The following is a 24,506-nucleotide window of genomic DNA, read 5'->3' on the forward strand; positions in this document are numbered from 1 at the left end:
CAGGATCATGACCTGAGCCGAAGGCAGTCGCTTAACCAACTGAGCCACCCAGGCGCCCTGCACCTTTTTTTTTTTTTTTTTGCCCCATAGAACCCTTTGTGACCCAGAGAGTCTAGTCTTGCTGTGTGACCTACAAAAAGTCTCTCCTCTTCTATGGGCACTTCCCCATCTGTGAATTGGGGTCCTGGTCTTAACGACCTCACGGTTCCCTTCCAACACAGAGTCCGTGCTCTTTGATGTGAATGCCCTGTAGCAGAGAGCCGTTTTCTTCTTTGCAGGGTAACTATAGACAGCCCCCTGCCCCGCCCCCGCAGCAGTCAGGCACCTGTGGCCGGCTGAGAAAGAACTTGTCCCTGTTCGCCCCCGCACGCTTGCCTATCTGGCCAGCGCATTCGCTCGCCAGAGAGGGGTGTTGCAAGACCGAAAAGAAGTAAAAAACGGAACTCTCCTACTGCCGCATGCTACCGTCCGCGCCACTGTAAAAACTTCACTCTGAGGGTCGACACACACACACACACACACACACACACACACACACGGCAGGCGGGGACACACACACACACACACACACACACACACACACACACACACACACACACACACACACACACACACACACACACACACACACACACACACACACACACACGGCAGGCGGGGGCGGCTTGTGCGCGTGCGTCGGCTCAGAGCCCTCTCCCGCCCACGTGCGCGGCCCCGATCGAAGGCGCGCGCCCGGTAGCCTGGCGGGAAAGCGCGCGTGAAGCCCCCGGCTGGCTCTCGGTGTGGGGGAGGGAGGACGGCAGGCGTTTGGAACGTGCCACTCTTGGAGACAACGGGGGGATTTCCGTGCTCCACTAGCGTTTCTACCCCTCCTATTCGCCGACCGATCCGTTAGTTCCCCCACGTCCCCCGCCGAGATCCGAAACCCCGCGCCGTGGCCAAGCTCCCTCCCTACAGCGTGGCCCGGCCCCTGGAACCCTGCTCTGGACTGAGTTGTCCCCTCCGCTGCCGGAGCGGGGCGCTGCGCCACACGGTGGGGCCGGAAATTCCCGCGGCCAGAGTGGAGGAGCTGAAGCCGAGAGCGCGGCACCGCCTTCCACCTCCCCGAGCCGGGCGGGGGCGTCGGGCCCAGCGAGGGCTGGGCTGGGCTGCTTGAGTGGGGGCGGGGGGCCGCGTCTGCGAGGAGCTGCGGCGCCGGCGGGCGGGGAGCGGGACGACGCTGCTGCTCGAGAGCCGCTCGGCGAGCTAGGAGACCCTGCGCCCCAGCTCCTGGGCCCCCGCCCCCTCGCGGTCTCCGCCTCCTTCCCTCACACACCCCCCGGGCCGCCGGAGCCCCAGGCCTTCCCCGCGCTCCTCCTCCTTCTCTTCGCACTCGCCCTCCGACCTGGGTCCTCCAGCCGCCCGCCGGCCTTGCTTTGCTCCCTGCCGTGGAGTCCTGGTTCTTAGGCTCTCCTTACACACACGCACACACACACACACACACACACAGACACACACACACACGCGCTTGCCGAGCCGCCACTCCTCACGGCCCCACATCTCCTCGTCCTAGCTGACGCCGCCGTCGGGGGAGGATTGATGTCCCTTCAGCATCATGCAGCCGCCGCCGAGGAAGGTGAGGGTGTAGTTGGGAGGCTTTGGGGTTTGGGAGGGATGTGTACAAGGGACGCGGCTGGGGCGCCCCCTCCCCCTTTCCGCAAGGGGCCGTGACCGCCGTCGCCTCGGGCTTGTCACTGAGTTGCCGCCGGCTCCAGGCGAGGGCCACGCGAATGAGGTGTCTTTCCGACGAAGGGGCGGCCCGGGCTCGTCCCCTCCACCGCACGGGAGACCCCCAGACATTTCACAAGAGTTTCGGGTGTGCATTTGTGTGTGTGCGCGCGCATGGCAGTGCTGCTCGCTGCAAAGTGCATTCTCGGGGCTGCACCGAGGGGAGGCGGGGAGCCCCTGCAGCTTTGCAGAGCCTGTGCTTGTGTGATTGTTTAGTCTGCGCCAGGTTTGAGCCCTCGAGCAGCTTGTCGCCACCCTCGCCCATTTGATAATTTTCAGGGAATTTGTTTCCAGCCTAGCCGTAAGGTTCGGCCTGCTTTTCCCACGGGGCGGCCGAAAAGAAGTTGGACTAGTCACCGCCCCCCACCCCAGGGGAAAACAAGAAATTAAGCCTTTCTGCCCCCCACACCGGATCGTGTCCCGCCCCTCCAGCTAGGGGGCCGGGAGGCGGTGGTGCTGCCGCCGGAGAGCGAGAGCCGGGCAGTGCGTGGCGTGTGCACCGCGACCGGGGCTTGGGGTGGGAGTGACGGGTGCTCTCGGCATGTCAGCGCCTCCCCCCTGCGCCCTTCGAGAACTGTTTCACTGCCCTCTTCCCCAGCGTTCCCCAGGGCTGAGGCTGTGTCCTTGTCTTTTTAATCCTGCAGATGGTTACTGAGTGTCTACTCAGGGCATTGGGTGGAGAAGGCTGTTCTGTCCTCCCCTCGTGGGCAAACATTTGCCGAATGCCTAACTCGCTCCTGTCTGCTGCTTCTTTTTCTCTTTCTTAATCCGGGTTTCTCCAGTTAAGTGACTCTTTTCTTTCACACATGTACTCCCACCCCTCCGGGTTAGCCCGGCTCCGCGGCGCGGGGATTCCAGGCCCACTGTAACCTGGAACCCTGGGGTCCAGGCCTGGCTGGCGAGGCACTGGACAGCTTGCATTTGCTGTTCTGTTTGAAGTGGAGCCGCCACGGGAACCGGCTTGCTGGGGTGGCTTAAAAGCACTGCACATGCTGGAAGGTCACTTTTGCTCTCTCCTTTGTGAGAAAGAGATTGTGATTTGATGCGCTGTCAGCGAGTTGGCATCATCCTGAGACACTGGTTTTTCGCAGCCATTATGGAATAATTTATGTAGTCAATTTATGCATATAATTTCATGATTGTGTAAATTTTGGCCATTATATATTAGGCATTCCTATACTCACTTCTGCCATCTATACTCAGCTCACCTCTCCTGGAGGTTAAAATCTTTCAATCTTTTTTGGAAGAAAGAGACTCTTCAAACCCTAAGAAGACCTACTACATATGTACTGAGCTTGTGCATGAAAAGGAATGACTGGCAGTTTACTTTGCACCTCCTTAATCTGTAATTTTTATACTTTTACTTTCATTTAACCTCTTTCAGGATATTTGGCTAGATTTCTCATTAAGTGTCCTCAGTAAACAAAATTAGGTGGCTAATAATGGATTTATGGCCTTTAGGGGAGAAGTGAGCAAGAGGTATATGTTCTGACGGGTATTAAGTATTTTGCTTAAGTACTTTGTTGTTAAAGTTGCAGTATGGCCTTCATAATATATGGTATATTTTAGGTGAAAGTTACACAAGAACTGAAAAACACTCAAGTTGAGCAGATGACAAAACTTCAAGCCAAACATCAAGCAGAATGTGATTTACTTGAAGATATGAGGTAAGATTATAGTAAATAGTTTGAGAACTTTTATATCTTTGTTTCAAAGAACCATTGAATTACCAAGCCCCAGGAACTGATGATGGAATTTCCTTTTGGATTTCCTGCTTTAAGACTGTTAGAGCTTTGACTCAGCTAGAAATTATAACTGGAACTAACACAATACAAACTTTTTTTTTTCCTTTAGTGGCGGGACCTATAACCTACATATACTATCAGGAAAAAATAAGGATCTTAAAAATTTATTAGTCAAATTGTAATCATTAAAGTAGAAATTCTTATTTAAATAATCTTTCCGCTGAACTGTAACATTTACTGACCTTAATGATTTCACAGAGATTTTTAAACTGACACCTCTGGTTAATGGTTAATATCTGGGAGTGAGCCTGTCAACATCAGATGATTGCACACTAGCACTATTTGTTAGAATATGACAAATATGATTTTCTCTTTGAACATTAAATTTAGTGGGAAATGTGTATCATATTTTTTCATTAAAGTTACCTGTATTCGTAATCAAGATAACTTTAAATAGATAAGCCATCTTGCCAGCGTTGTGAAAATCAGTATCTTTATAGAGGGAAACATGACTCATTTTATTGAAGGAGACACCACTGTTTTAACAATCCTGTAATACAAATTGACAGCTCGACAAACATATTTTTATAAAGGATGGAAGATAATTTGCACGTTGAAACAGAGTGGCTACAACTCTTTTTTTTTTTTTTTTTAAGATTTTATTTATTTATTTGACAGAGAGAGAGAGGGAACACAAGCAGGGGGAGTGGGAGAGGGAGAAGCAGGCTTCCCGCTGAGCAAGGAGCCCTATGTGGGACTCAACCCCAGGAACCTGGGATCATGACCAGAGCCAAAGGCAGATGCTTAACAACTGAGCCACCCAGGCGCCCGAGTGGCTACAATTTTTAATTTCCTTTAGTAACACATTTATCAAATTGGAGTTGGGTCTGTAAGCTCTGTCAGTTGCCTGTTTTTTCCTGTGGTGCATAACCTCATGTTGATTTCATGAAAAATATGAACTGTGTGTTGTTATAATAAAGTTATGTGTTTGGATAGCCGAATTGTTTGGAGCCCAAAGATTTTAATTTAAAGAGTTCCTTTTTTTCCCCGCCCCATATTTAATTTAGGTACTATTTGTGACTATTTCTACTGTCTACTTCTAACTAGGGCATATATATTTAGTCTTATCCAAACTTGGAAATACCAAGATCATTGTTTTCTCACTGGGAAGTATTCTATTTTAATTCTGCATTTGTTTCTTTTTGTTTTTCACGTGGCCACAGGGGAATTTTTAGACTTAAATAATTCCTGTGCAAAATACCTGAAACTCTTCATAAGGTTAAAAACGAAAAATTTTAAACATCTATTAAGTGAAGTAAGGTATTTTAGTAGAAATCTCTAAATGAAGAAAGTAATAAATTTTCAGAAGCAGTTTAGAAAGGCCAGATTAGTGTGTAAGTGAAAATTGTCTGTGGGGTATGGAAGGTCAGTGGTCATTAAGTCCTGTGATTATATCTTCTAAAGACTTCTTGTTTACATTCTTTTCCCCTATTGCCTATACCTTGGTACCCGAGCTTATGGTCAAGGATAGGGACACACAGTCACTGCTAAGTTGAATTAGGTTGTTCTGCTTCTGTTATTTAGTTGTTTGTATTATTGCTGACCCCAACACATTTCACTTGCGTTATTGCGATAATATCCTAACTGTTGCTGTAGTGTTCTCATATCTTCTACCCCTCAGTCTCTTCTTTTAAGTCTCTCTTCCACATTGTCACCAGTTAGCTTTCTTTCCTTTTCTTTTTTAAAGATTTTATTTATTTGATCAAGAGAGAGCACACGCAGGAGCAGGGGGGAGGAGCAGAGGAAGAGGGAGAAGTAGACTCCCCGTTGAGCAGGGAGTCCGGACTTGATCTTAGGATCCTGAGATCATGACCTGAGCTGAAGGCAGATGCTTCACCGACTGAGCCACCCAGGCACCCCACCAGTTAGCTTTCTAAAAACATTGTTTATAGGGTGGCTCAGTCAGTGAAGCAGCTGCCTTCGGCTCAGGTCATGATCCCGGGGTGCTGGGATTGAGCCCCACATCGGGCTCCCTGCTCATAGGGGAGCCTGCTTCTCCCTCTCCCTCTGCCTGCAGCTCCCCCTGTTTGTGCTCTCTCTCTCTCTCTCTGTGTGTGTGTGTCAAATAAATAAATAAAATCTTTAAAAGAGAAACATTGTTTATTATATACTGGGTTCTCTATGGCCTTCTAGATAAAGACTACACACCTTGTAGCATATATGGCACTCTGCATCCTAGCCACAAGCTTCCTTTCCTGGTGTAATTACTGCCATTTCATGCTTATTAATCCTTCCTTCTTATTCCCTTTGCCCTGGCCACTCAGGACTTCTGGTTATCTAATTGTGCTCTGTACATTCATGCCTTTATATGTGCCATTCTCTTTGCCTGCTGATATCCTTCCTCCCACTTTTTCACCTGGCAAATTAATGGTTGCCACTAAGTTTGCAAGTTGTTGTTCACTGTGATCTCAGAGGGTTTTGATTTTCCACATGCTTTTGGCTTCCCCCTTCATGTGAATTCCTTGAAGTCAGGGGGTAAGTCTTAATTCATTTTTGTGTCTTTGTACCATTTGTTTAGGCTGGCAGAATTGTTAAATGAATGTAACTGGTTATATTTAAATGCACCTTGTTTTTAGGTGAAATGTTTTACTGCTCTGTTTGTAGGGGGCGAGAGTGGTGTCGTGTTTGGCTTGTGTTATACTTTGATTCATGTGGGCACTTTAAAACGTACTGTGCTAGGGGCGCTTGAGTGGCTCAGATGGTTAAGCATCTGCCTTTGGCTCAGGTCATGATCCCAGGGTCCTGGGATCGAGCCCCACATCGAGCCCCACATCGGGCTCCTGGCTCCGCAGGGAGCCTGCTTCTCCCTCTGCCTCTCCCCCTGCTCATGCTCTCTCTCTCTGTATCTCTGTGTCTCAAATGAATAAAAAAATCTTTAAAAAGAAATAACGTACTGTGCTATTTGATGTTAAGTGTATCTATATTTAAATATATAAATAGATTTTTGGTGTTCCAAAATTAGTACATTCTTTATTTGATGTATGTTCTTCTTTTATATTAAATTATTGGAATGAATCCCTTCACTCCTATGTAGTTGTGAGCAGAATACTATATTACCTACTAAAAGGTGAGTTTAGGTTTCTGATTTTTATTTTTCAATGATAATATTGAATTGGAAGTTGAAAATTGCATACTCTTGATATTCATAATAACTTTAGTTGCTTGAGGAAGGGGGTAGTCTGGCTTTTCTGGTCTGTCCTAGCAAGCAGAATGACATTTAAAAATTCATCAGAAATCTCTGAACTTGAGTTTTTATATGTATTGTATTGTAAAAGATCTTGCTTGCTGCTTTTCCTTTTTTTTTTTTAAGTAATCTCTACCCCCAACGTGGTACTTGAACTCACAACCTGGAAATCAAGAGGTGCATGCTATAGGGACTGAGCCAGCCAGGTGCCTCTGCTTTTCTGTTTTTGAGGTTCCCATCACCCTCTTCCTCAAAACCCCACAAATAGTAGTCCTTCTCACCGATGCCCTAACCAGTATTATGCTCCATTTTAGTGTGAATTCACTCAAAAAAAGTGCAAATAGCTTCTCTTAATATAAAGAAATTGTTAGTAGGCAGAGAATAATTTTTATTACTTTAAAAAGAGCAAAAAACTAAAAGACCACAATAATTATTAAGCTGTAAGTAGGAGATGTAATGGGAGATGTAGTGTATTAAGCTGTAAATAGGAGAATTTCATGCTGGGTTATGGCTAGTTTCCACTCCCTTCCCCCCTTCTCATCTTGTGGAATTTTGAAGGGAGGAAACCAATTATGATACAGTATTTTTCCTTTGCTCTCCCCCTCTTCAGTTCATTTGTTCCAGGGATGTATTTGGAAGCTGGTGTGTTGGGAGTAAAATATGAGAAGGAAAGATAATTCATTTGTTGTTAATCAGGGACATTCCATGCTTTGGGGAGATTTTATACTGAAGTGTTTCCTGTTGACTTTTGCTTAGACAAGCAAACTTTACTTTCTTTTTAGTTTATTATCATTATTTTTTCTCTCTCTGTTTTCTAAGACAACTTATAAGTAAGTTTCTAAATACTACAGCCTATGTATTTACTAATACTATATATTTAGTATTGTTTATTCTCATGATGTACTAAGTAGAGTCAATAAAGTTCTTTGCAGGGATCCTGAATATAAAGAACTACCTTCTTAGCAGACATTTTTAGGTCATTATATAACATGGAAAAACCATAGAATTTTAGAGTTTGTTGACACTGTCATATGTTAGTGAAAATGGAAACTGAGGCACAGTGAGATGAAGTGAATCATATTGAGAAAAAATGCTAAGCTATTTCTTTAATTTCTAGACTAGTGCACTGTCCTGTTTCTCTGTATTATTCAAGCTTTTATTTATTTTTTTTTAAAGATTTTATTTATTTAATTGACAGAGAGACAGAGAGAGACAGAGAGAGAGGGAACACAAGCAGGGGGAGTGGGAGAGGGAGAAGCAGGCTTCCCGCTGAGCAGGGAGCCCGATGCAGGGCTTGATCCCAGGACCCTGAGATCATGACCTGAGCTGAAGGCAGTTGCTTAACCAATTGAGCCACCCAGGCGCCCCTTATTCAAGCTTTTAATCAAGGAAATCATCGTAAGTCCCATTTCTTGAAACATTTTGCCTATCAAAAAGCACATTTTAACTAATAATTTTTCTTATTTTTTACTTTTCATACATCAAACTGTCAATCAGCTTTGAATCATTATTTTAAAACTGCTAACATGAATCCAGACAAAGGCAAAGATACTTGAAACTTTACCTCAGAGAAGCTTGAGTGTATGGTTCCTAACAGATGTTCTGAAAAATGGAAACTGGCTTAAGAAGCACCTGTCCTTTCTTTGTAGACACCTGGAGGTCTAGTGACCTCAAGTGAAGAATTACTGTACTATATGATACCTTCTCTAAACTGTAGGTTTGTGGGACTCACTGGGGATTGGATTCTTGTCTGTTTATGGATGCTCTGAGAATTTTTTCATTGTCTCAGAGACTGTTATGTCTAGAAGGGAACCTTAGAAGTAATCTGGTTTAGACTGTCTTTTTTTTTTTTTAAAGTTTTATTGAGATACAATTTACATACCATACAATTAACCTGTTTAAAGTTTTTTAGTATATTCATAGGATTGTACAACCATCAACACTTTAACTTGAGAACATTTTTGCTTCCCCAAAAAGAAACTGTACTTTTTAGCAGTCACTTCCATAATTTTCTCCAGCCTTGAGCAGTTACTTTCTTTCCCTATAGAAGTGGAATCTGTAAGAATGGAATCATTCAATGTATGGTCTTCTGTGACTGGCTCTTACTTAGCATAATGTTTTCAAGGTTCATCCATGTTAACAGCATTAGTACTTCATTCCTTTTTATTGCTGAATAATACTCTGCTGGATGGATATACCACCACATTTTATTAACCCACTTATCAGTTGATAGATTTTTGGCTATTATGAATAATGTTCCTTTGAACATTCATGTACAAATTTTTGTGTGGACTTAGGTTTTCATTTATCTTGATAGTGGAATTGCTGGGTCATATGGTAACTATGTTTAACTTTTTGAGGAACTTTCAGACTGATTTCCAAAGTGGCTCCATTTTATATTACCACTAGCAGTCATGTCTCCACATCATTGCCAATGCTTGTTATTGTCTGTCTTTTGATTATAGCCATCCTAGTGGGTGGGATATAGCCATCCTAGTGGGTGGGAAGTGGTATCGTTGTGGCTTTTATGTGCATTTCTCTAATAGTCTGTGATATTGAGCATTTTTTCATGTGTTTATTGGCCATTTGTATATCTTCTTTGGAGAAATGTCTATTCAGATCTCTTGCCCATTTTTTAAATCGGGTTATTTGTCTTATTGCATTATAAGAATTCTTTTTTTTTTTTAAGGATTTTATTTATTTGAGAGAGAGATAATGAGAGATAGAAAGCCAAGAGGGAAGAGGGTCGGAGGGAGAAGCCGACTCCCTGCTGAGCAGGGAGCCCGATGTGGGACTCGAGCCCGGGACTCCAGGATCATGACCTGAGCCGAAGGCAGTCACTTAACCAACTGAGCCACCCAGGCGCCCAAGAGTTCTTTATGTATATGTATATGTATATGTATATGTATATGTATGTGTATGTGTATATGTATATGTGTATATATATGTAAGTTATTTGATTTGCAAATATATACAGTATTTGCAATATTTTTCCCACTCTGGAAGAATTACCTGAAGTGATTCAGACATGCATTAAATTTTGAGAATTACTGAAGCAGTGGAAAGAATAAGGACTTTGAAGGAACCCAACTCTGCCACTTATTTTTTTTTTTTTTTTTTAATATTTTATTTATTTGACAGAGAGAGACACAGCGAGAGAGGGAACCCAAGCAGGGGGAGTGGGAGAGGGAGAAGCAGGCCTCCCGCTGAGCGGGGAGCCCGATGCGGGGCTCGATCCCAGGACCCTGGGATCATGACCTGAGCCGAAGGCAGACGCTTAACGACTGAGCCACCCAGGCGCCCTCTGCCACTTATTAATTGTGTAATCTTGGACAAGTTACTAAGGTTCTGTGAGCCTCATATTTCATGTATGTAAAACAAGGTTAACCCTTTTGGTTTTCTGTAAAAGTTAAATGAGATATGTGAAATGCTGAGCATGGTAGATCTTCAGCTTTGGTAGTTGCTATTGTTAGTGGAAATTAGAGCCTGGGAAGAGGGATGTTGTCTTATTCAAGGTAACAGTGGAGGTTTTTGTGTTTCATTAATTCTAAGAAGCACAGTTTTGTTTTGTTTTTTACATTCTTCTGAAATCCAGATACATCTTAGAGTTGCTTTTGGCTTTGATGTAGTTGTCAGTGTCTCTTCATGCATAGAACTTGAAGACTACATATTGGCAGGCTTGAAAGAAACTCCCAGAGTTAATGGTTGGAATTACTAATGTTGGGTCACCTGGGCTTTTGATGGCACGTAGGATGATATTGTGTGGAAAAATATAGGTATCAATGATTGATTCACAAAAGTGGTTCAGGGGTGCCTGGGTGGCTCAGTTGTTAAGCATCTGCCTTCGGCTCAGGTCATGGTCCCAGGGTCCTGGGGTCGAGCCCCGCATCGGGCTCCCTGCTTGGCAGGAAGCCTGCTTCTCCCTCTCCCTCTGCCTGCCTCTCCGCCTGCTTGTGCTCTCTCTCTCTCTCTGTCAAATAAATAAATAAAATCTTTAAAAAAAAAAGTGGTTCAGAAGAGCTTGACTCCTGAGTGTGACCAGTTTATGCATCAATTTATTTTATCTTTTTAAAAATTATGCACAAGAGTAATGTATACCAAAAATCTTACTAAATAAGTTTAAAAGCACTCTTTTAGTAAGTATAAATAAAAATTGTAAGTGATAGGATATTGTATAAATTTAGTTGGCAACATTTTTTTCTTAGTGGAACATAATGTGTCTTGGAACCAGTGTCGTTTTTGATATGAAAACTGGAAGTAGCTAATCAGATACTGGACCCAGGTCTTTTTTCATTCATTCAAAAGTTGTATTACTTCTCAGTTTAGTGTTTCCTTTTTTTTTTAATTTTAAAATTTATTTTATTTTTTTTTTAGAGGGAGGGAGAGGGAGAAAGAATTTTTTTAAGTTTCAGAGGTAGAGTTCAGTCTTATGTAACACCCAGTGCTCATTACATCACATGCCCTCCATAATGTCCCTCACCCAGTTACCCCCTCCCCCTCCCCCCTTCAGCAACTTTCAGTTTGTTTCCTATGATTAAGAGTCTCTTATGGTTTGGGGAGAGAGAGAATCTTAAGCTGGGCATGGAGCCTGATTCCGGGCTTGATCTTGCAACCCTGAGATCATGATCTCAGCCAAAATCGAGTTGGACGGACGCTTAACCAGTTGGGCCACCCAGGTGCCCCTCAATTCAGTATTCTTTCAAATGAGAATTTAAAACTGATGTAAATCATGAGGGTAGAATTTTTAAAAATAGGGCTACATGGAAAAAGATCAAGTAGGACCTTACTTAGCATTTCTTTGAATGAGAGGGAAAAAAAAGATTACTTGATTTTAAAATGAAAGGATAACATGGAACTTTAACTGATGAAATGAAATTACATTTTAAATATATACTTATGGGCGCCTGGGTGGCTCTGGTTAAGCAACTGCCTTCGGCTCAGGTCATGATCCTGGAGTCCCGGGATCAAGTCCTGCATTGGGCTCCCTGCTCAGCGGGAAGTCTGCTTCTCCCTCTGACCCTTCCTCATCTCATGCTCATTCTGTCTCTCAAATAAATAAATAAATTTAAAAAAAATTAAAAAAATATACTTCCACATTTTGGTCAGTTCTGGAGGGGAGACTAAGAGTAGGAGGTACAAACTAGGCAGAGGAGGAAATAGGGAAATACAGTTTGAAAGAATCTGTTAACTAAAACTTTTTGTCACAGACCACTGCTTACTTGAAAGAGTCAGGGTTTTAATGATACCTTTTCCTGTTGCTATTTAATGGTTTATGAGCTCATAAGCCATTGTTCATTGATTCTTATCTGCTCCTAAAATACGAAAATTTGGTTCTGGATGGGGTGGCTATTGGCAGCCCACTGCAGGAGAAGTTGTTTTATGATTTATAGATTTGAACAGGGGATACTTTCATGAGCCAGGTGAAATTAAACTAAGGCTTAGGAATGAAAGTTACCCACCACTTGGGTTAAGAATAGAAGTGTTGGAAGAATTTTTGTGCGCATTTTTTTATTTTGGTCTTTTTAACCATACCCAAGTATGTAAATGTGAGAGACGATGAAGGTGATCTGTGTGGTAGGATACCTGTGATATACTAGAACGAGCACTAGCTTAGAATCATACAACCAGGGTATGAATCCTAGTCTTAATCTCCTAATAACTGTGTGACTTTGGCCCTAAATCACCACAGGTCACTTCTCTGAGCCTCATGTATCTCATCTGTAAAATGGTAATAATTATAATATCTTATGGGATTATTTTGATAATTAAAAGAAAGTAATGCATATAAAAGTTCTCCCGTATAGTTACATAATAGATGCTCAGTGAATGCATGTGGATTGTAATTTTGTTAAGTAATTGAGAATATCAGTTCAGAATTAGGGTCTGTGATTTACTCATCCCCTAAAGAGTTAACTTGTGGGTTAAAAATGCAATGAGCCTTAAAGATAAATTGTTCAAGTAATACTAAGAATTTCCTTCAAGTTCAGTAGTCCTAGGTACCTTCTATTTTTCTGTGTGTTGGTTATAAGTCTTCTCATGATTGCTGGATGGCTTCTGCAACTCCAAGCACAGTAATCTTATTACAGCAACGGTTGGTGGAGGAAGAGGAGGGAAGGGCAGTTTATCTTTAATGCAGATTTTCCTTCCCTTCTCTTTCCTCTGAGAAGACAATTTCTACCAGAAATGATCCCAATAGACTTTCCTTTATATCTTATTGGCTGAGTTCGCTTCATCTGCCTGTGCATGCCTAGTTGCAAAGGAGGCTGGGGATATGATTATATTCTTGGAGAGGTGGTCTTTGCCAGCAAGAAATAACGTATTGATGACAGTGATTCGGCTTTTGCCACAGTACTGTTTTCCCTGTTTGCCACAGGGACCAATTTCTAAGTTACTTCTAGTGTTTCCCATAAAAGTGTAAAAAATGTGTTGGGGTTTGTTTAATTGTGAAAGATATAGCTGGAATAAGGAATTCCTCAGAGAACACTTGTATGCCTTCCTACCAACTTCTTTTGAATTCAGTGTCTTAGGTCAGGAAGAGGTGTAAGATTCAATGCCTTGAACAGCTTTTAGTCTAGCTGATATAGTATATGAGTGGAAGAAGATATACATACATGGTCTGGAGTTTCATGTGTTTTCAGATCCGGGCTTATTGAAGGATTGTGTGAAACACTGAACTTCTAGGGAATCTCTTGGCTCTTCTGATAATTATATATGGTGTTTAGGTTATATTTCGAGATACTTCCATAGTCAAAAATGCCTTGTTTGTCTTTTTTTGATATAAGTTAAGATCAGGCAGTTTTGTGGTGATTGAGTGAGGAATACAAAGTTTCTGAATAGCTGAAGTCTTGCTATGCGGCAAGGTTTTTTTTTTTCTGGCCACCTAGTTAGGTTTATTTTTAACTTTTTGGAGTGTACCTAAAATAAAATATACTCCACAAATAGCTTAGAATCAGCTTATTTTGGGTGAATGAAAATACTTTATATTAGTTAGTAAACTCACTTTAATAAAAAAAGAATTATTCTTTACACGTTTGAAACCAGTAAGTTATAAAAGTTATTGAAGTGCTTCTACCTAGAAAATAAATTGCTGTTAACCAGTTACATTGGCTAATATTTTGTACAGCTGTACAGATGAGGACAGATAGTCACATAATAATCCTAAATTTACTTTCAGAAACATACCAGATTTTTATTAAAAATATAAAAGAATAATAGCAACAAATTATAATAATTTGTTAAAATTTTTAAAATGGCTTTGACAATGCATGTTTTGTTAATGTGGTGTCTTTTGTCATTAATTTAGATCTAGTGTTGATATATTAGTATACATGTATTAAAATTAAGTCTTCAAACCTCCTGTATGTTATGCATCAGTAACATTTTAAGGAAGGAGAAAGCAAGAAAAAAGACCTCAGTGTTTATTTTTATGTAACTCTGCCAGGCAGAAGGCTGTGAAAGTTTTATGATGTATCTTTTAAATGTACAATGTAATTCAAGGATAAGGAATAATAGGTCTCTTGCAGTAAAATGTTTAAAGATAGATAATGTAGTAAAAAATTATTTGTTAACCTTTATGTGCATTTATAGAAATAGCAAAAATTTTCATTTGATTAAAATGTTTGATGTTTTCTGCCAGAATCTCAAAGGAATGTGTGTTCCACTTTAATAAAAGATTATCTGACTAATAAATGTCTCCAACTCTTTTCCTGGCAAAGAAAACTTAGCATCTTAAATTGGGCCTTAAACATGATATATCATAGAAAACATTTTAAAGTCCTGGTGTTCAGAGGTGAACTTGATTACAGATCTGGATAAGATGATTTTGGCAACTTGATGAATATTGACTAATCTTAATGGAAAGTAATTTTTTTACTTGAAAATACAGTTTTAGTTGGGGGTTTTAACCTCTTCTTCCCCAGGTCTTTTTGTGTGTATGTGTGCCATGATATCAATCCTTTTGAAAAATGAAGGACATAGTCATCTTCTTTCATCATGCAATTTTTACTAACTTGACCTAAATACTACTTAAAGGATGTTAATGATAAAAAGCTTTGGAAGATGTCTTCTGACTCTCTTCATTGTAGGTCCTATTCATAACAAACTTGACTTCAATTTCTTTGTGATAAAGTTATCTCTTTTCAGGTAATTCAGTTTGATGACATTATTTCTCTGTATTTATAGTATATCAAGAGCTGAAAGGCAAAGAAGTTTAAAGACGCTCAATAAAAATAACTCAGTTGGTCAACACATGTAACTAGAGAAAAAGCAGCTCTGTTTAGACCACATTTGATCAGTCTTGAGAGGAGATGCTCCCCAACCTCATCCCCAAGGAGATGTTGGGAGGTGGGGTGTGAGGGGGAAGGATGGTTATGTGATGAAGATCATAGGGCTTTTCCGGATTCCTGAATATTGCCATCACAGTGTGATAACATCTTCTTTGAAATATTTTGAATTCTCAGAATTAAACATAGCTTAAATTAAGGGAAGGTGCCAGTAGTGCACTGTATAAGGAAGAGTCACCTGTGTACTTTATAACATTATGGATGCTTAGGTCCTACTCTTAAGATTCAGAGTTGGTAGATTTGGGGCCCGCATATGTGCATATGCATTTTTAAAAGCCTAGTTGGTGATTCTCATTTGTAAGTAAGGATGAGAACTGCTTTTCTAGGATAGGTGTTATCACTCTTGTTTGATATACATTTCAGATCTTTTTTCCTGAACTGAGGCTTCCCATGAAATATTTCCTTAGCTAACAGATACTGCAGGAGAGGTGGATTTCCAAGGTGTATAAAATTATCAATCGGATAATCAACCTTGAATAATTGAGAGTGGATGCTTTGTAGGTTGAAAATGTCAGTGAAATAATTTTTCAAGTTTATTTTACTTTTTTTTTTAAAGATTTTATTTATTTGACAGAGAGAGAGAGACAGCAAGAGAGGGAACACAAGCAGGGGGAGTAGGAGAGGGAGAAGCAGGCCTCCCACTGAGCAAAGAGCCTGATGTGGGGCTCAATCCCAGGACTCGGATCATGATCTGAACTGAAGGCAGATGCCTAACGACCGAGCCACCCAGGTGCCCCTCAAGTTTATTTTACTTTTAATGCAATTGTACTGGATGAATAAGAGGGTGGTGGTTTGACTTGTTATTAGTTGTTTTTCTCCCTTTTATGTGTATATAATTTAAAAAACTATATATATAGATATATAAACTGATTTAATTATTTGTTTTTGTTGGGATAAGGAAGGATGAGTAGTTTTATAATTCTCTGATTCTCAAACTGTTCTGTGGGCTAGTAGTATCAGTACCAACTGGGAATATGTTGGAAGTGCAATTTCTCAGGCTTTATCCCAAACCTACTGAATCACAAATTCTGGGAGAGGGACCGACCAATCTGTGATTCAACAAGTTCTTTTAGGTGATTCTCATGTATGTTAAAGCTTTTGAGGACCATTGTTACAAATTATAATAATTATTATTTACAGAGGTGTTTTATTTTTTACTTACCCAGTACTTAACTAATCCATTGTTCAATATTTGTTTCCAAAATTTTAATCGTGTGTGTGTATGTGTGTGTGTGTGTGTGTGTGTGTGTGTGTATGTATACATCTTCCCCTCTAGATTGTGTGCTTTTTCAGAACTAGACTATCTTTTATCTTTGTATATTTCATAACCTGATACATAGATGCTGAAGGAGTATTTGTTACCGAATAAGACATTGTTAACCAAATCAGTTTTTAATAAATTTTAAAATAACAGACTCCATTGTTGTTAAACTCAAGTTTTATTTTCCTTTATTTACCTAACAAAGTTTCCTTTGTTTAGCATAGCATAGTGGTTGATGTTCTCATTCACATCTTTGTGTAGTTATGTAACTATCTTTTTAGGATAGATTTCTAGTAGAGTTAGTTGATGGGTCAAACATTATATACTGTTTAAATGGTTGTTTATGGGCACCTGAGTGGCTCAGTTGGTTAAGTGTCCACCTTTGGCTCAGGTCATGATCCTGAGATCCTGATATTGAGCCCTGCATCGGGCTTTCTGCTCAGCAGAGGAGTCTGCTTCTCCTTCTCCCTCTCCCTCTGCCGCTGCTCATGTGCACTCTCTCTCTCTTGCTCACTCTCTCAAATAAATAAAATCTTTAAAAAATTAAAAAAAAATAAATTGTCATTTATACTTGCTATCATATTGCATACCCTGCCCTGTCTATGTAGGTACTTATTTCCAGACATGGCCACAGCATGTGGTATCATTATTCTAATAATGTTCTTATATTGGGCTTTCTAATAAGTGAAACAGTCTTATTGTTTGAATCTGGATTTCTTTGGTAATTAGCAGGGTTGGATTTTTTCATGTTTGATACTTTACGTTATTTTACATATTTTGTTAATCATCTGTCTTCATCCATTTGGGCTGCTATAACATTTCCACAGGCTGGGTAGCTATAAACAATAGAAAGTTCTTGCTCATAGTTCTGGAAGCTGAGATGTCCTAAGATCAAGGTGGTGCCAGCATGGTTGTGTTCTCTCTTGAGGGCCCTTTTCCTCGTCATAGCTGGTACCTTCTCGCTGTGTTCTCATATGGCTGAAGGGCTTAGGGATCTCTCTGGAGCCTCTTTTATATGGGCACTGATTCCACTTATGAGGGTTCTACACTAGCACCTTGCAAAAGCCCTACCTACTAATACCATCATATTGGACATTGAAAATTCCAATGTATGAATTTTGGAAGGACAGAAACACTCAGCCAATAGCATGTCCTCAGTTGAATTTTCTATTTGAATATTGAGAGTTTTTTATAATTTAGGCTCTTTGCTTTATTTCAAATACTTCCCCTTCCCCCCAGCTTGTTTGTTTTTTCATTTTGCTTTTTCTTAAACATTTACTATCTAGCTCAGTATATACTTAAAAGACATATGTAAAAAATCTTTTTTTTTCCCAAAGATTTCATTTATTTATTTGTCAGATTGAGAGTGAGAGCACACAAGCAGGGGGAGTAGCAGACAGAGGGAGAAGCAGGCTCTCCACTGAGCAAGGAGCCTGATGTGGGACTCGATCCCAGGACCCTGGGATCATGACCTGGGCAGACGCTTAACTGACTGAGCCACCCAGGCATCCCGACATGTAAAAAATGTCTAATTACACTGAAAATTGAAATTAAAGCAGTAAAATATTCTAGGAAAAAAATATATTTTTAAGTAGGCCCCATGCCCAGCGTGGAGCCCAATGTGGGGCTTAAACTCACAACCCTGAAATGAAGACCTGAGCTGAGATCAAGAGGTGGACACTTAAGCGACTGAGCCACTCAGTTGCTCCTAGAAAATACTTTTAGGGGCGCCTGGGCGGCTTAGTCGTTAAGTGTCTGCCTTCGGCTCAGGTCATGATCCCAGGGTCCTGGGATCAAGCCCCGCATCGGGCTCCCTGTTCCGTGGGAAGCCTGCTTCTCCCTCTCCCACTCTCCGTGCTTTGTTCCCTCTCTCACTGTCTCCTCTGTCAAATAAATAAATAAAATCTTAAAAAAAAAAGTACTTTTAGAAAGAAATGATATTCCATTATTGATGAAGTGGAATTGAAGTCTAATCATTAATAGAGATAAAGATACTTAAAGATAAATGGAATAATCCACCTGGAAGATCACAATAAGCATGAAGATTTATTCACCTGGTAACATAAAAGAGTACAGATTATACAATTATAAGGAAAAACTGATAAATTTGTAATTATGGTGGGAGATTTTTACATGAAGCAAATAAAAATTAAAAATATATACAAGATTAGAATTTCATAATTAATAAGCTTACTTATATACATATAGAATTCTATATCTAATATAGGGACTATACATTCTTTGGATTGCATAATTATAAAGGAAGTCTCAACAAATTCCACAGAAATGATACCATACCTTTTACGTAGTAAATACATGGTTAAGAGAGGGCCCAGGAGCCAAATTCTGGTTCTGTCCTACGTGTATGACCTAGATGGTCATCTGACTCTTGTGCTCTAGTTTTCTAATCTGTAAAATGAAAGTGGTAATAGCATGCTCCTCAGAGTTGTTGTGAGGGTTAGAGTTCAGATCAGGGCCTTGCCACATGGTAAGGGCTCAGTAAGTTTTCAGTCATCATTATTATATTCTCTGATCACAATGCAGTGAGAATAGAAATCAGTAATAAAGAGATAAACACTGACCCCCAAATAAAAGATAAAACCTTTACATATACTATTCAGTAATGAAAAGGAGTGAATTATGGATATACAGTGACAATGTGGATGAAGGAAACATTCTGAGTAAAAGAAACCACATAAAAAAGAGTACATACTATATGATTTTATTTACATTAAGTATTAGAACAGGCAAAACTAATGTATGGAGGAAAAGAAAAAAATACAGTGGTTTCCTCTGCAGGTTAAGGGAGGGAATTGACCAGGAAGGGGTATGAAGGAACTTTCTGGAATGGTGCTGTCATTCTATATCTTGATAGGCGTTTGGATTACACAGGTGTGTATGTTGGTGAAAACTCACATTATGTATATATATACACACACACACACACACACATACACACACATATATATAAAACTTGTGTATTTTATTATATATATGTTTTATATAAAAAGACTAAGCAAATTGTTACTGCAAAAACTTGGGAACAACTTAAAGTGCTTTTTAGGAGGATGGATGGATAAATTAGTGGTATAGATATGATGAAGTATAATGCAGCAATTGAAAGAAATATATCTCTTGGGTAGATCTCACAGTCTTAATGTTCATTGGAAAAACCAAGTTGCAGAATGACAAAATACTGTGTACTGTTGATAGAAACCTATATATTTAAAGTATAAAAACTTGAGTAGGAAGGACATGGTATTGGTTGCCTCTGAGAAGAGAAGGGAGGTACAATAATAGAACTGGTGGTCCTTAGTGTATTGTGCAGTTACATTTCTCTGAAATACGTCTGAAGCAAGTAAGATGTAAGTTTAACATTTGTAGTAACTACATGGATGTTTGTTTATATTCTTAGTTGTACTTTTATGTTAAAATATGTTCATAGAAAATTAAAATCACTCTGTAGTCCTGCCATCCAGAGATCACTGTTAAATGTATGTTGCTTTCTTATTGTATTTTAAAAAGTAGTATTTGGAGATGCCAGATGAGTAAGCTTTACTCTCAGTTTTCATATTTGCTTTATCAGTTTTACATAACATTTGTAAAGCAGATACTTAAAAAGTGAACTTCTTAGACTTAAATCAGGTGTGTATTTGAATATAAAAAGTTTTAATTTTAGAGAAATTTTACAAAGCACTCTTTGTTAAAGATTTTTTTTTATTTGAGAGAGAGAGGGAGAGCACAAGCAGGGGGAGTGGGAGAGGAAGAAGCAGGCTCCCCACTGAGCAGGGAGCCCTATGTGGGGTTCGATCCAGGACCCTGGGATCATGACCTGAGCTGAAGGCAGACGCTTAACTGACTAAGCCACCCAGGTACCCCTACAAAGCACTTTTAAGAATACAGATTTTTCCAGTAAATAGTAATAGAGATATGAACTAGGCTGTAAGAAGTTCAGTGTTCTGGATATCCAGTGGTAGTTTTAAATTTTCCATAGTATTTATTTATAAATAAATATGTTTAGTAACCCTGTAGGATGTGATTCTTCTATTTCTGTCAAAATGTTAAGTTCTTAGACAATGTTATGATTGGAATTGTGGTATTCTAACCACCAATTTTATAATTCTGCAGAAATTCTGTAACTTCTTAGAGCTGTTTCGGTCATTATACTTAAGGATTCTTTAACAAGGGGAATGGGGATTTAAGAGCCTAACTGGAGGAAATTTTCTTGCTTCATTTTATTTTTGATGTCGTCCTTCCCCCACCCCCCAGGTCCAGTAAGGGAAATCTCAAAATTCTGTAAAATTCTTTTTGGCCTCAGTTACTTTTTCTGTGAATCAAAGGTTTTCTCTACATGATTTCTAAAGTTTATCTCGGTTCTCTGATTTTATGATTTCTAAGTAATTACGGAAATCTTTGGATGCAAATACTAGCTTTTAGAGAGTCCTGGAAGATTGAGGCTTTACTTTTACCAGCTGACTTTACAGGTACTTGTTTTACCAGATACCTTGTCAGATTTATTAGAGTCCTGTAATACAGTGCACTTTCTTCATTCAGACTTAACAGATTTAAAAATTATTGTTAATTCTGCAGTAGGCTATGCATTCAACAAAATTTTTTTTTAAAGATTTTATTTATTTATTTGACAGAGACAGCGAGAGCAGGAACACAAGCAGGGGGAGTGGGAGAGGGAGAGGCAGGCTTCCCCTGGAGCAGGGAGCCCGATGCAGGGCTCGATCCCAGGATCCTGGGATTATGACCTGAGCCACCCAGGCGCCCGATTCAACAAATATTTTTTAAAATAGTTGTATGATTGTGTAGAACTTGTAGAATAGTTTGGATTTATTAGCACAATTATGTGAGACACCTGTTATGAATTTTCCACCACATAGTTGTAGCCTAATAGTAAACATTATTGAGTTCTTTACATTTCCCAAAGTGCTTTTATATCTGTTTATTTTACTTAATCTTTAGAACAAACTAGTAAGATATATGTGATTTTATAGGTGTAAAAATTGTTGCTCAAAGAGATGAAGGCACTTATCTAAAGCCAGGATTGGAAAAATTCAGGACTTCTGACTTTTAACCTGTTCTCTTTCCACTTCCCTAGTGTATTTTTGTTTCTGAGGTCTTCCCTAGGAAAGTTAGGTTAGTGAGGCGTGGTGATGTCTTATACACAGGGTGTACCGTGGGTAGTGGAAGGGAAGGCAATAAAGTATGGAGATAATGTAAAATTGATTATTACTTTGTTTCATTGTCTCTATTCTCTTTATCTTTGGCTTCATTTTTTAAAGATTTTATTTGAGAGAGAGAGCATGCAGAGCAAGAGAGAGAGCATGAGTGGAGTGGGGAGAGTCAGAGGGAGAGAGAGAAGCAGACTCCCTGAGGAGCAGGGAGCCTGATGTGGGGCTCTATCCCAGGACCTTGGGATCATGACCTGAGCCAAAGGCAGATGCTTAACCGACTGAGCCACCCAGGCACCCTTTGGCTTCATTTTTAAAAAAAAATTTTATTGTTATATTAATCACCATACATTACATCATTAGTTTTCGGTGTAGTGTTCCATGATTCATTGTTTGTATATAACACTCAGTGCTCCATGCAGAACGTGCCCTCTTTAATACCCATCACCAGGCTAACCCATCCTCCCACCCCCTTCCCCTCTAGAACCCTCAGTTTGTTTTACAGAGTCCATCGTCTCTCATGGTTCGTTTCCCCCTCTGATTTCCCCCCTTCATTCTTCCCCTCCTGCTATATTCTTTTTTTTTTTTTAACGTATATTGTATTATTTGTTTCAGAGGTATAGATCTGTGATTCAACAGTCTTGCACAACTCACAGCGCTCACCATAGCACATACCCTCCCAGTGTCTATCACCCAGCCACCCCATCCCTCTCACCCCCCACCACTCCAGCAGCCCTCAGTTTGTTTCCTGAGATTAAGAATTCCTCATATCAGTGAGGAATTAAGTGATTCATATCTTTCTCTGATTGACCTATTTCGCTCAGCATAACACCCTCCATTTCCATCCACGTCGTTGCAAATGGCAAGATCTCATTCCTTTTGATGGCTGCATAATATTCCATTGTATATATATACACCGCATCTTCTTTATCCATTCATCTGTTGATGGACATCTTGGCTCTTTCCATAATTTGGCTATTGTGGACATTGCTGCTGTAAACATCGGGGTGCACATGCCCCTTTGGATCACTACATTTGTATCTTTGGGGTAAATACCCAGTAGTGCAATTGCTGGGTCGTAGGGTAGCTCTATTTTCAACTTTTTGAGGAACCTCCATACTGTTTTCCAGAGTGGCTGCACCAGCTTGCATTCCCACCAACAGTGTGGGAGGGTTGCCCTTTCTCCTCATCCTTGCCAATATATGTCGTTTCCTGACTTGTTAATTTTAGCCATTCTGACTGGTGTGAGGTGCTATCTCATTGAGGTTTTGATTTGGATTTCCCTGATGCCGAGCGATGTTGAGCACTTTTTCATGTGTCTGTTGGCCATTTGGATGTCTTCTTTGGAAAAATGTCTGTTCATGTCTTCTGCCCATTTCTTGATTGGATTATTTGTTCTTTGGGTGTTGAGTTTGATAAGCTATTTATAGATTTTGGATACCAGCTCTTTATCTGATTTATCATTTGCAAATATCTTCTCCCATTCTGTCCGTTGTCTTGTGGTTTTGTTGACTGTTTCCTTTATTGTGCAAAAGCTTTTTATCTTGATGAAGTCCTAATAGTTCATTTTTGCCCTTGCTTCCCTTGCCTTTGGCAATGTTTCTAGGAAGAAGTTGCTGCGGCTGAGGTCAAAGAGGTTGCTGCCTGTGTTCTCCTTTGGGGTGTTGATGGACTCCTGTCTCACATTTGGTCTTTCAACCATTTGGAGGCTATTTTTGTGTGTGGTGTAAGGAAATGGTCCAGTTTCATTCTCCTGCATGTGGCTGTCCAATTTTCCCAACACCATTTGTTGAAGAGACTGTCTTTTTTTCCATTGGACATTCTTTCCTGCTTCGTCGAAGATGAGTTGACCATAGAGTTGAGGGTCCATTTCTGGGCTCTCGATTCTGTTCCATTGATCTATGTGTCTGTTTTTGTGCCAGTACCATACTGTCTTGATGATGACAGCTTTGTAATAGAGCTTGAAGTCCGGAATTGTGATGCAGCCAGCTTTGCTTTTCTTTTTCAACATTCCTCTGGCTGTTCGGGGTCTTTTCTGGTTCCATACAAATTGTAGGATTATTTGTTCCATTTCTTTGAAAAAAGTGGATGGTATTTTGATGGGGATTGCATTGAATGTGTAGATTGCTCTAGGTAGCATTGACATCTTCACAATATTTGTTCTTCCAATCCATGAGCATGGAATGTTTTTCCATTTCTTTGTGTCTTCCTCAATTTCTTTTTTTTTTTTAAGATTTTATTTATTTATTTGACAGAGAGAGAGAGAGACAGTGAGAGAGGGAACACAAGCGGGGGAGTGGGAGAGAGAGAAGCAGGCCTCCCGCTGAGCAGGGAGCCCGATGCGGGGCTCGATCCCAGGACCCTGGAATCATGACCTGAGCTGAAGGCAGACGCCTAACGACTGAGCCACCCAGGCGCCCCATGTCTTCCTCAGTTTCTTTCATGAGTATTTTATAGTTTTCTGAGTACAGATTCTTTGACTCTTTGGTTCGATTTATTCCTAGGTATCTTATGGTTTTTGGTGCAATTGTAAATGGGATCGACTACTTAATTTCTCTTTCTTCTGTCTTGTTGTTGGTGTATAGGAATGCCACTGATTTCTGTACATTGATTTTATATCCTGCCACTTTACTGAATTCCTGTATGAGTTCTAGCAGTTTTGGGGTGGAGTCTTTTGGGTTTTCCACGTAAAGTATCATATCATCTGCAAAGAGTGAAAGTTTGACTTCTTTGCCTGTTTGGATGCCTTTGATTTCTTTTTGTTGTCTGATTGCTGTGGCTAGGACTTCTAATACTATGTTGAATAGCAGTGGTGCTAGTGGATCCCTGCCGTGTTCCTGACCTTAGGGGGAAAGCTCTCAGTTTTTCCCCATTGAGAATGATATTTGCTGTGGGTTTTTCATAGATGGCTTTTATGACATTGATGTATGTACCCTCTATCCCTATACTCTGCAGAGTTTTGATCAA

At 40.4% G+C, this 24,506-nt stretch overlaps 1 protein-coding gene across 2 annotated transcripts in view; it reads left to right on the forward strand.

Moving 5' to 3' along the window:
- The first annotated feature begins 1,117 nt into the window (after positions 1–1,117).
- The window catches only part of FCHSD2 (FCH and double SH3 domains 2), a 275,661-nt gene continuing 252,272 nt past the window's right edge, over positions 1,118–24,506 (forward strand). Inside the window, exons 1-2 of one of the 2 annotated variants that reach the window (XM_027579041.2) lie at positions 1,118–1,615; positions 3,337–3,434. In XM_027579041.2, the coding sequence (XP_027434842.1) occupies positions 1,595–1,615; positions 3,337–3,434 (119 nt within the window). In that variant the 5' untranslated portion in view covers positions 1,118–1,594. The remainder of the gene's footprint in view (positions 1,616–3,336; positions 3,435–24,506) is intronic. The other variant, XM_027579042.2, reaches the window with a different exon arrangement.

Source organism: Zalophus californianus, chromosome 11 (assembly GCF_009762305.2).
Source record: "Zalophus californianus isolate mZalCal1 chromosome 11, mZalCal1.pri.v2, whole genome shotgun sequence".
Taxonomy (NCBI): domain Eukaryota; kingdom Metazoa; phylum Chordata; class Mammalia; order Carnivora; family Otariidae; genus Zalophus; species Zalophus californianus.